The sequence below is a fragment of the Electrophorus electricus genome, chromosome 12 (assembly GCF_013358815.1).
Source record: "Electrophorus electricus isolate fEleEle1 chromosome 12, fEleEle1.pri, whole genome shotgun sequence".
Taxonomy (NCBI): Eukaryota; Metazoa; Chordata; class Actinopteri; order Gymnotiformes; family Gymnotidae; genus Electrophorus; species Electrophorus electricus.
Window position 1 is genome coordinate 11,460,906 of NC_049546.1, and position 10,970 is coordinate 11,471,875.

The window sequence follows — 10,970 nt, forward strand, 5'->3', positions numbered from 1 at the left end:
ATGCAGCTCCTCACCCACAGCTGGTCATCCTGACCTGCAGGACTGTTCTTCACAAATGCGCCGTAGTATGTGGCTATATTCCTGTGATGAGAATACATCTTCAGCATGCTTATTTCCAGTTTGATCTCATCCTCTTCCTCCTATGCAAACGTAAGACAACAAATGTACATACAGTTTATATGGATACTGATAATATTCTTATGGGATCATGTACATGGGGGGATTCGAAAATACAATGTGATTCTTATGTCTCATCAGTGGAATTCCCTAACCAGTGTTTAGACCTTTTAATAAAAAGAATTCTAGAAGTAAGTGATTGTCCCTTAAGATGGCAGACAAGCCTATTTCTGTACATTAGGTTGGTTTGTTGTGACACCTGTTGTGACATGCTTATTTTTTCTTAGCAGAAGTGAGGACGTTTGAAGTCTGTGCTCAGCTGTCATCAGTAGCCACAGACACCACCACACCTCATGCAACTTCCATCATAGCAAGAAAGCAGTGTGCAAACTTGCAAATTGACTTGTTTCTATCTATATGATCTTTCTGATTTATGCGTCACTTTTTGTGTAATATATTACTTAATCATAGTGTATGTCTTCTGAAAATAGCTCAACAATCCATAAAAGCTACAGAATTAGACACAACATGCACTCTTGGCAAGGACTAAAAGCTGAAGAATAGGCATACCGCCTTTGAAACTGATTTTCAAAGACCGATTCCTCAAGGATTTCTGTTCAAAGTCCCCCACTCTACCCCACTCTCCAGTGTGGGATACAGTCACCTGGCAATCATGGCTAGGAAAAAACAGCTCAGGCCCTTTTGAGAACTGGTTTCTATTAGTAAACTACTAACACAGAGCAAATTTCAGGCCGTGAACCTTTTGACCTGACAGGATGTATGATCTTTTCTATGGTTCATTGCATTAAGGAGAATGCCAATATGACTGATAATTTTAGAGAGAAAGAGACAGAAATCTCATGTTAATTTGACAATGTTTCTACCGCATTTCCCTTTGATTGCCAATAACACCCCATTTAACAAATTATTTTCTCCAGAGGTGTAAAAAAAAAAAGTAAAAGTTCTACTATTATTTCACCCACTCGATTTCACTAATTGATTTACTGGCTTGAGATAATTAGCAAATCCAGGTGGTTAGAAAGAAATATTTCTCATTGTTTTATTTTCTGTACCCAAGCTATCTCCTCTGAGCATTGGGTGAGACAGGACCCCTGTGGCTCCGTAGTAAACACACATAGGAGACTTGGAGGCCAAACCAGGAGTGTAAGTGCTTGAATAAAGACATACAGAGTGTGTGAGATGTGTAGGAATGTGCAGAGAGAATGTGCATTATTCTTAGTCACAGAATAATGGACAAGTTTGCATAGAATTAAATAACAGGACAAGAAGGACTTTACCATAAAACACAAGGCAGAGGAAATATACAGTGAATAGTGATTATACAGAAACAAGGTGCAGGACATGAAACAAAATCAAAATCCTCCATAGAAATTACAGTGGATTACACATTCTATGTAGTCCACTTCTTAGCTGTTGTAATGTAGCATACATGTTAATAAACACTCAAACACTATTAAGTCAGCTGTCATTAAAAATGACCAAACTATGGTTATATTTTTCCTTTCTGTCCTGTTGTATAATGCTGTGCTTATTTATACTTTTAGAACTTATCACTTCACTATATCTAGCCAAACTTTTCCTAAAGCTGACGTGCATGTGATAAATGTACTCATATACACCTTGTTATGCCAGTCTTCACAGTATACTACCAAAATAATTTTTAAACACTATTGCAAATAATTATTTAAACTAATTTATCTTAACTAAGAAAGAATCCACAATCAAATGTAGATTGAAAAAATCTATTTGTATATTTTTGCATTTTAGTATTTTAAATATGGCATGTTTAATGCTCATTACATCAAATTTAATTCAGCCATTTCATTCATAGAATTTACTACACGCCTTTCCATTACCTTACAGAAACCAATCTGTGTGGCATTATTGTAGCATGCAAAATGCAGATCTCCTATTTCCCTCATGATCATGATTTTGGGTTAAATGTACCCCAAAGAAAAAAATATTTTCAATGAAATGCTCTCCTGTGTGTGCAGAGTGCTACTGTAATAAAGCCAGTCTTTGTTCTTGCAGAGAGCCAGAGGGTGAGTCCAGACTACGTCTCCTCTCATCACTGAGTGGATTACTCTGGGGAAATAAGATGAATGAACTTTTCCTAAGCAAACATGACTTCCTCTAGTAGTGCTACAATTCTGAGAGGGAAGGAAGGATTGCATGAAGCTAGCGCTAGCTCATTTGCATGTCTTAAAATACACTGTCAGGTAGACGCAGCACTGACTGATTCAGTGCAACTATCCAGTGCTCTGAATTCTTGGGGTCAGAGGTAACAATCTGCTGTTGTCAGTCACATGTCACCTGCCTTGGCTCTTTAGGGCAGTGTGAGTCAGGATAGTGGGACCTCTCACCTCTGTCACATCCATGACCTTGATAGCAGCCAGCTGTCCTGTTTTCACATGTCGACCCTGCCAAAGCACAAGGACATCAGTCATGGGTGGAGTTAGAATAAGAAGTCCTGCAAACGAACATCTCTGGATATTTATGCAGTTTAATCTTTAAACTAATGCAGGCTTAATGTTGATCAAATCAAGTTTATTTCAGCTAAGTCCCAGTGAATTACACTACAGGCCTGCAATTTAAAAGGAAAATGAATCAAGTGTTTTTCTAATTTAAACAAAGCCCTTAGTTAAACTGTTTTGTGTTAAAAATGATCTGTGAATTAAAATAGAATATGATAAAGAAAAGGCACTATGTGACAAACTGTTAGAATGAAGAATGATGAGTATTTCTGTTCATATTTTTCATGGTCATTGATGCTGTAGTGATTTGATGAGGTAGTGAAATCATTCTACATCACATCATACCACCTGCACAGCAGATCACTTTATGGACATTTATAGGTTAAGATAAGATTTTCAGAAAATAAAAACTGCAGCACTGGAGGGACATTAAGGAGATCTGTCATTTGACATTTCTGCTAAACTCAAGGGAATATGGGTCCCAATCTCTGAGACCAGGCTGAGGTGCTAAGGTGAGTTGCAGCAAGAGGAAGTAACATTAAATCAATGCCTCAGTCTGAAGATAGGAAGCATTGTCATTTAAAAAAGAGAAGTATAAAGCAACGGAATGTTATGGAAAAACTGAAAATGCTGTAAGTGTCAGAACCTAGGGCAGGTCAAGAGAAGTACACCACCCTTAAGGTAATTACTAGTGAAATGTGTTGAGCAAAAATGGTACATAGAACTTTACAAGTCTCAGGGGGTTGGTCTCCATTGTTTATCTGAAAAGAGGCTCTTCTTGTCTATAGGGTTCATACACTATGACATGTATTTTTTTCTTTAGTTTTTTCCTAAGAAGCTGTAATGAGCTCACAAAATGCAAACTTCTCAACTTGTCAGTATTTAGAGTTCACAGAGCCTTCAAAATATTATTAAGTTATCAAATTGGAATTTCTTTTGATTGATTTGTCCCTGGTATGTATGTAAGGCAAACCAAAAATACACAGAGTTCAATAGTGAGTCATGCTGCTGAAATACAAAAGTGATGTAACAATCCTGCAAAGTTAAAGAGAAAAGGAAATAGATGGGTTTTTTTTTTACATAAAATAAAGCAATATCCCATTCTGTAATCAACAGTGCAATTCCACTCTTGCAATTGATAATAGCCTATGTCAGCACACCTTCAGCTTCATAATACTTTAACAATATTTTTGAAGACCTGCTATTATTCCACACTATTATTGAGACACATTAGTTTGTAAATTATTGTACATGTATTGTAGGAGTAATTTATTTCATTTATTTATTTCATTATTAATAATTTTAATAATCTTAATATGTTACATTTACATTTTAGGTATTTACAAAAGTGCTTTGTCATTTACCCATAGAATGTATCCTAACAAGTACAGCAGGTCAGAGTTCAAGATACTGTTGAACTAGAATACTTTTGAAATACAGGAATTAATACTGATACCTAGAAGAAGTGCAAAATAAGCACAAGATCTATATTGGACAATGATAAGTGCAATAACAATATCAAGCAATAAGTGCTATAGTGTTTAGTTACTCAACAGAAGTATGAAATTTCTGTAGGTGCAGGATCACTGGTCATTTAAATATTCCACAAATATTATAATAATCTTAATAAGCTTATAGTAAATAAGATCAAGTACTTTGTGCCATCTTCATGTTCAGATAAATTTGACATTCACCATTATTTAATGTGACATTTACATTTTCTCCATCTTCCCAAAGCTACCTTCGTATGGTTTATGAGCTGTACTTCTCAAGATGTGCAGGTCTGGATGTGAACAGGCTCTCTACATGACGTTTCCTTTTTAGTATTTGACCAACTACTTTCGCCCTATAGTGTGACTCACTGTGGTGATGAAAAGTGAATCTGCACTCATGCTTCTTTCAGTTTAATGTACATTTTTTGCTGTGTTGGATCGTTAACTGTCTGATTTTTGTCTGTAATCACAAATGAGTTTCCAGGTCCTTGTCATCTTGTCATGATCTGGCTATTTATTGATGTTTGCACTGTATTGTGTAGAAAACTCAGGGAGTGCTATGATAGCACTGTTCTATGCACTGGCTAATTTTTAGATACCATGGAAATCACCATTAGCAATGCTTAATTAAGACTGTTAGATTGCATTTTAATCCACCATTAGCTACTAAACTTTGTACCTGTTCACAATTAATTGCTGACCTCAATCACTTTCCTTGCACCTTGCTGATATGTGATGCATTTTTTTTTGTATTGATTTTTTGGTATTGATTGAATAATTCAGATTTTTTTTTTTGGAATATACCTGCACTGGACATTACTACTGTAAATCAGACTGAAGCCCTGCGCCCCATTTGTGTTTTCTGCTGACCAATCTATACAGTGGACATTATTTTTAATATGTAAACAAGTTGATGTTTAATTGTTAGTTAATTTCCGTATTATCACTTCATTTAAATTTGATTGTCATGTAACTATGTAAACATGTCCACCGCTAAGAACATGATGCACCATGATACCACTGCAATTTTACCAAGGCAGCTGTTTTGTTTTGTTTTTTTTGTTACTGGTTTCAAAACACTGAAACCACCACTACAACAAGTAAGACTCTTTTACATTCTTGGATTTGTCTCCATACTGCAGTAAAGGCACTGGCAAATAGAATCAGGTCATCCCAGCATGATAGCAACTGAATGATAATTTGCAAGAGAAGAGGCTATTATGCACAATAATGGGACAGGGACTGTGGCTCTTTTTTGGGCTAGCCCAGGGCCAGGAAACCGCTTTCCCAACAAACGCTTCCTGCTTCGACCTTCTCTAAGCAAGCAGGCCACACACACATTCCAGATGGCGTCAAACTAGCATGCTCCGTCAACAAAAAGGAAGCTAGAGAGGACCATGGTGATGAAAAAGGAAGAAACCTCAGATCAACCCAGTCAGTCTGATGATCTGATTTAAAAATCCAGAATATTCATACTTTTGATTACAGACCAGTGGAGGCACTGCAAAACAAAGTGACAAAACAATAATGCGAAGCAAAGCAGACAAAAACTTTCTTCTGTCATTGTAGCAACGGGATGCCTAGCAGAAGCTGTCTGGACAACTGTACCCTTGGAGGATATTTCTGTTGAAAGGGGATTTCCTTAGATTCCCCTAGTTGATATGATCCCCTCTTACCAGCATCATATTGTATTATGACACAGACAAAAACAGGAAGTAGTGTCTAATTGACCATCTGCAACCCCAGGAAAATTCCCAGCAGACTGGTCAGTCCTTGGGCCAGCTATTGACTCAAATATAGAAAAACGTTGCAAAAATGAAGAAAAAAAAAAGGTGAAAATAGCTCAAATCTGCTGGACCTCCACCACCCCTTTATGTATTTTTCATTTTGCACAGAGTGTAATACTGAACATGTCATGCTTGAACCTGTGAATTTCACCAGAAACATTATGCTTTACAAAGGGATAATCTGTTTTAGATGCAGTAAAGGCATGTGTCTGCTCTTACCATGTGATCTCTTCTATAATAATAACAAATATTATCAATAGAATTTTAAACATGGTTATTGCTCTGGTAATGGAGATGAGCATTTTCAGATACTTTTACTACTTCCTCTAATTCTTCCTCTAATTCTCACTTTTGTTTTAAAGAAAGATTCTTTCTGGAATCGGTCACTTGAAACCCGAACATGCTTGTTGTAATATGATAGCAATTCAAATATAAAATACAATATTATATATATATATATATATATATATATATATATATATATATATATATATATATATATATATATATAACTATAAATTGGGTACAACAACAAAGATCAATTCTGGATGCAGAGCTCCTCCTGTATCAGTGCCATTTCTCTTAATAAGGGAAATTAATTAATTATTAAAAAGATACATAATCTGGTAAATGTTTTTGCCTGTGAGGAATGATTTTAGTTCTCTTAATAATGTAACTGAATAGCTAGCTAATTAGCTAGTTATATGGGTAGACTGCATCAGAATTATTTTCACTAAAACATGGTAGTGGCTTTATTAAAAACAGTTTAGGTTAGCATTCTAACTGACTCATAATGTGGGATGTTTGTACAATGTTAATACTGATGGGTATTACTTACTGTAATTATAATTCGGTGTTCCAAATTGCTCAGGGGAAAAAACAAAACAATTCAGTACTTGCAAACACAAACTGTTATTAGCAAGTCAATAATGTTTATTAGCTAGCTAGATATATAACAATAAAGATTATATATAAACATAAAAATTATATTTTAGTGAAATTAGTCAAAGGGCCTGTATCAGAAATTTGAAGTAATATGTAAACATTCACATTATTCAGCATACAGCTGTTTAGCCCTGCCCACTTACATTGCAGTCCTCAGGCATGTTTTTGCTCTGCGTGTGTACAGGGCAGCCAATCAGAACACAGCTCATTTATCTCATAGCTGTCTTAAAGGTGCGGTAACAGAAACTGTTAATTCTAAGGGCTATAGAGAGTTTGGACCATAACATGTAAAAATGAATTAGAACTGTTTTGGAATATAAAGCTACAGAAATGTTGAAAAGTGGACAATGTAAAAATATAAAAGAAGAGAAATGTAGGATATAGGCCCTTTAACATAACGATTACTCAGACACTGTAGTCAAGCCCTGAGTGAAAGTATTATTATCTTATTTTCGCTAGTTTTTTTTGTTTGTTTGTTTGTTTGTTTGTTTTTTAATATGAGTAACCTCTCCAAGATTAAATGTGCATAACCAATAGACTTAATGTTGAATGTTTACTGTTTCCTGTGGCTGTAATTAACAATGGCAAGATTAACTTTCAAAATAGCATGACTCTTGAAAACAGGGCTTTTTTTTTTTTTAAACAGAGAAGACAACTCATTCTGAGATTTCCAAGTGTTTCAGAGGTCATATGCATATGATGACAGGGGTATTTGGAGGGAGAGGGAATGCCTCTTGTCCAGAATTTCACTATGAGTAAATGTAATAATACTTTTTTAGAGAACTTTTAGCCAAGAGTCCTCCAGTGTACATAAAAGCGGTGCAGTTAAAGTGTGTACAGAAGTGACTTCTTGCTGCAAACCTTCAAAGACAGGTATGCTGCTATGGCAAGCCTACTGTATGGCAGGCCTACTGTATAATAATTATGTAATTTGGGGGCTAAACTATAGACAAGAAATGGCAGTGATAACACTTTAATTTATTACTCTGCAAGTTTAAAGAGATCATACATGTTTGCAAGAGACAGATAGAGACTACACTGAAACATTCCAGGTGGACAGCAATTCTGGCTAATGTACTTATGTATCAAAACCTGGAGAACATGCACACACACACACACACACACACACACACACACACACACACACACACACACACACACACACACACACATGCATTTCCTGCATTTCCTTGCAGATACCCCCTATTTTCAAATCATATGTTCTTTATAGCTTAATTCAGGCAAAGGATACACAGAAATAAAGAACTGTATGCTTTAAGGGGAAGATATTCTATTGTTCATTCAACATGTTCAGTCAGTGAAAGGCTTTGGGAGAATACAGGAAAGAGAAATGACAAAGGGAAACTCCAGTCACATGGTCATATACACAGCATATGTGCTCAACTCAGCTGCAGCTAATTAATTGATGATACATGACTGGTTTAGAGAATGTGGATGTAAAATACAAGAATTATTCTAATTTAAACCCAATCAGTAAAAATATATGTTATACAGTGTTGTGTTCCCTGATGCAGTTTATTCAATATTGCAACATTCATCCATTAAAATTTCACAATAACTGAACAATCTTTTGTTTCTACAATCACTGCTCTGTCAACATGTCATAGTGACATCCTTTCTGGTAAGACAAATGCAACACACTGATGGTAAAACATGTGCTTGCAAAGAATCAAGTTCCTGAGAATTTCTTTTAAGCTGCATCAGTTTCACATGCTCCCTTTTTGAAGACACACCTAACTTATTTCTACTGTTGATGAGGAAGTCTGCTCCACCCAAAGCGTGCAAAAGATGCCTGTCTAAAAACCACTCTTATAAAACTTGAACAACTTACTTATGTATGACATATGAAAGCTGCTAGAGAAAAGGGAAGGTTGACATGGTAATTGTCTAAATTGGATTCAGGAATAACGCAATTCAGCATTATGTCTATTGTACACAGTGTTGCTTGAGGATGCTATGCAAGCTAGGTAATCATTGTCAAGCCTCAACATTGTTTAAAGGTCAGTGTGAGAGAAACATAGCACTACAGTTCTTGTAAAAGTTGCAAGACGGTACAACACATATAGCCCACAGTGGCAGTCTCATAAAGGCACATATTACAATGCTAACTTGTTGGTATTTTTGCAATTTTGGCTAGTAGGTTACTTGGTATATTTGGTACTGTAGTGTATATCTGTCAAAATGGCACTGACTTACAAAAAATATCTGGTATGACTTCATGCATAAAGGGATATACCCCATCCCACTTCCAAATTCTTCACTTGCCTGTCTACACAACATTGTGTGGGCTGCATTCCCTTGTTCCTAATATTGGCGAACTGTGTCCAAAAACACATTTTGTCTGAAGTATAAGTAAATATATCTGAATTCATTTACACATCCTTGCATGCTCTTGCATTATGTCTGTCATACACTATGTTGCCATGTATGTAAGTACAAAATGATTATTAACACATAATTCTTGACATACCCTTTTTTGAAACAATTCCTTTTTAAAACTACATTTTCAAACTTGAATTTAGGCAACCTGAAGAGCAGAACTTTAAGTTATATGTCTCAGTAGCCTACAAGGCAATTTGGCCTAACAGTTTTTCTTGTTTGTGGAGCATGTATCTGTCAGTCGACTGGCTGCACCTGTTTCAGGCATCATAAAAGCTGCTATTTGAGGTTTCAGACTAGTTCACAAGAAATATTGAAACAATTTCACAAACCTTATATACTTGACCATATGTTCCATTACCAACCACCTCAACAAGTTCAAATATCCCAGCAGGGTCCTGAAATAAAAAATGAACATAATTTTCATAAGTGTACATCAGAATAGATTGATCATATTTTATTGAACTGGGACTTTTAGGGGTCTAGGGTAATTCATGTGCCCAGGTAAATTACATGCAGTCTTATCTACAATTTTTCAGCAGCTCATTCATCATACTGACTGTGATAATAGCCTATAGTGACAGTCAATGTTAGTCTTCGCTACATTATAAGCATATATCCTATAATGAACTGTTTAGTGACTTCATAGAACACTTGACTGCAACATGTACTATCCAAAACATTATCATATAGCAGATAAGTACATTAAACTAGAACCTTCAACCATAGGCGTGTGACTATGACAGCTGACTTTCAGGGAGTTATTCAAGAGGACAAAACGTAGGAAAGTGTATTTTCGGGCTAGTTCTGTGCATATGAAAAAGATGGGAGTAATTACAGCGAATGCACAGAGAAATAACCGTTATTTGACAGACAAAGAGCGAATGGCTAGCACTCAAAACTTTATATGTACTAAATGGGTCGATATAAACAATGTCTTGCGGCCCAAGAAACCTCATTGATAACGTCCTAGGTACTAAAATAAGATCAAAGCTCAAAACATTTTAGCCCACGTAGGTTAGATTACGACAAACATCTTTTACCCGTAAAGAGGAGAGGTCAATGTTGTCGAGACTTCTTGCAATGCAGTCTTTTGCCATTTTAATGAGTCGGCCTGCCGATTACAAAACATATACTAACTTTTCAAAATAAAAAAGATAACGCCGTTAGTGTGCCTGTCCATTCGTTTCTAAGATTGTCGATAAACACTGGACACCTCTCATCTCGCGAAACCCGGAACACACTCAGGAAACCGAAACAGTGCCCCCTCCTCTCCCCAAGAAATTTAGTCCGTTTCCTCTAGTTGTCATCAAACTAGCCTTCTTTTAAGTTGTTTAAGTGACTTTAAATCTTAAAGTCTCAGTGCTCTTTATTCAAATTATGATTATATAATTTTAGGTTGCTAGTTATCAGTAAAGCAACTGAGTTGTCTGTGGTTTTCATTTGCACTTTCCTTTTTTTTTCCAACTATGAAACTTTAAATTATTGAAATAGTTAATCTGTGGATAGAAAAGAAAGCTTATAAACTAGTCTTCCTTTGTTCCAAAGAGTAACAGGTCATATATACTACTTTGTTAGTGAACAAACCTTTTAATATCATTCTTCTGGTCCATGACCCACGGCTGGAGCAACCCATTCTCAGAAACAGCTGACCTCTAAACAGGGGCACTGTGTACAGGCTACAGAGGGACCTCTATTGAGACGAAGCACAAGCAGAACCTATTGCTAATATG

The 10,970-nt window shown here is 36.0% G+C and overlaps 1 protein-coding gene across 2 annotated transcripts in view; it reads right to left on the reverse strand.

The window, feature by feature from the left end:
- Positions 1-10,468, reverse strand: part of si:zfos-2326c3.2 (mitogen-activated protein kinase kinase kinase kinase 4) — a 47,172-nt gene extending 36,704 nt beyond the window's left edge. For both annotated transcript variants that reach the window (XM_035532010.1, XM_035532009.1), the window contains exons 1-4: positions 10,281-10,468; positions 9,570-9,635; positions 2,502-2,558; positions 15-140 (exon numbers count right to left, since the gene is read on the reverse strand). In XM_035532010.1, coding sequence (XP_035387903.1) covers positions 15-140; positions 2,502-2,558; positions 9,570-9,635; positions 10,281-10,337 — 306 coding nt within the window. In that variant the 5' untranslated portion in view covers positions 10,338-10,468. The remainder of the gene's footprint in view (positions 1-14; positions 141-2,501; positions 2,559-9,569; positions 9,636-10,280) is intronic.
- Positions 10,469-10,970: the final 502 nt, after the last annotated feature.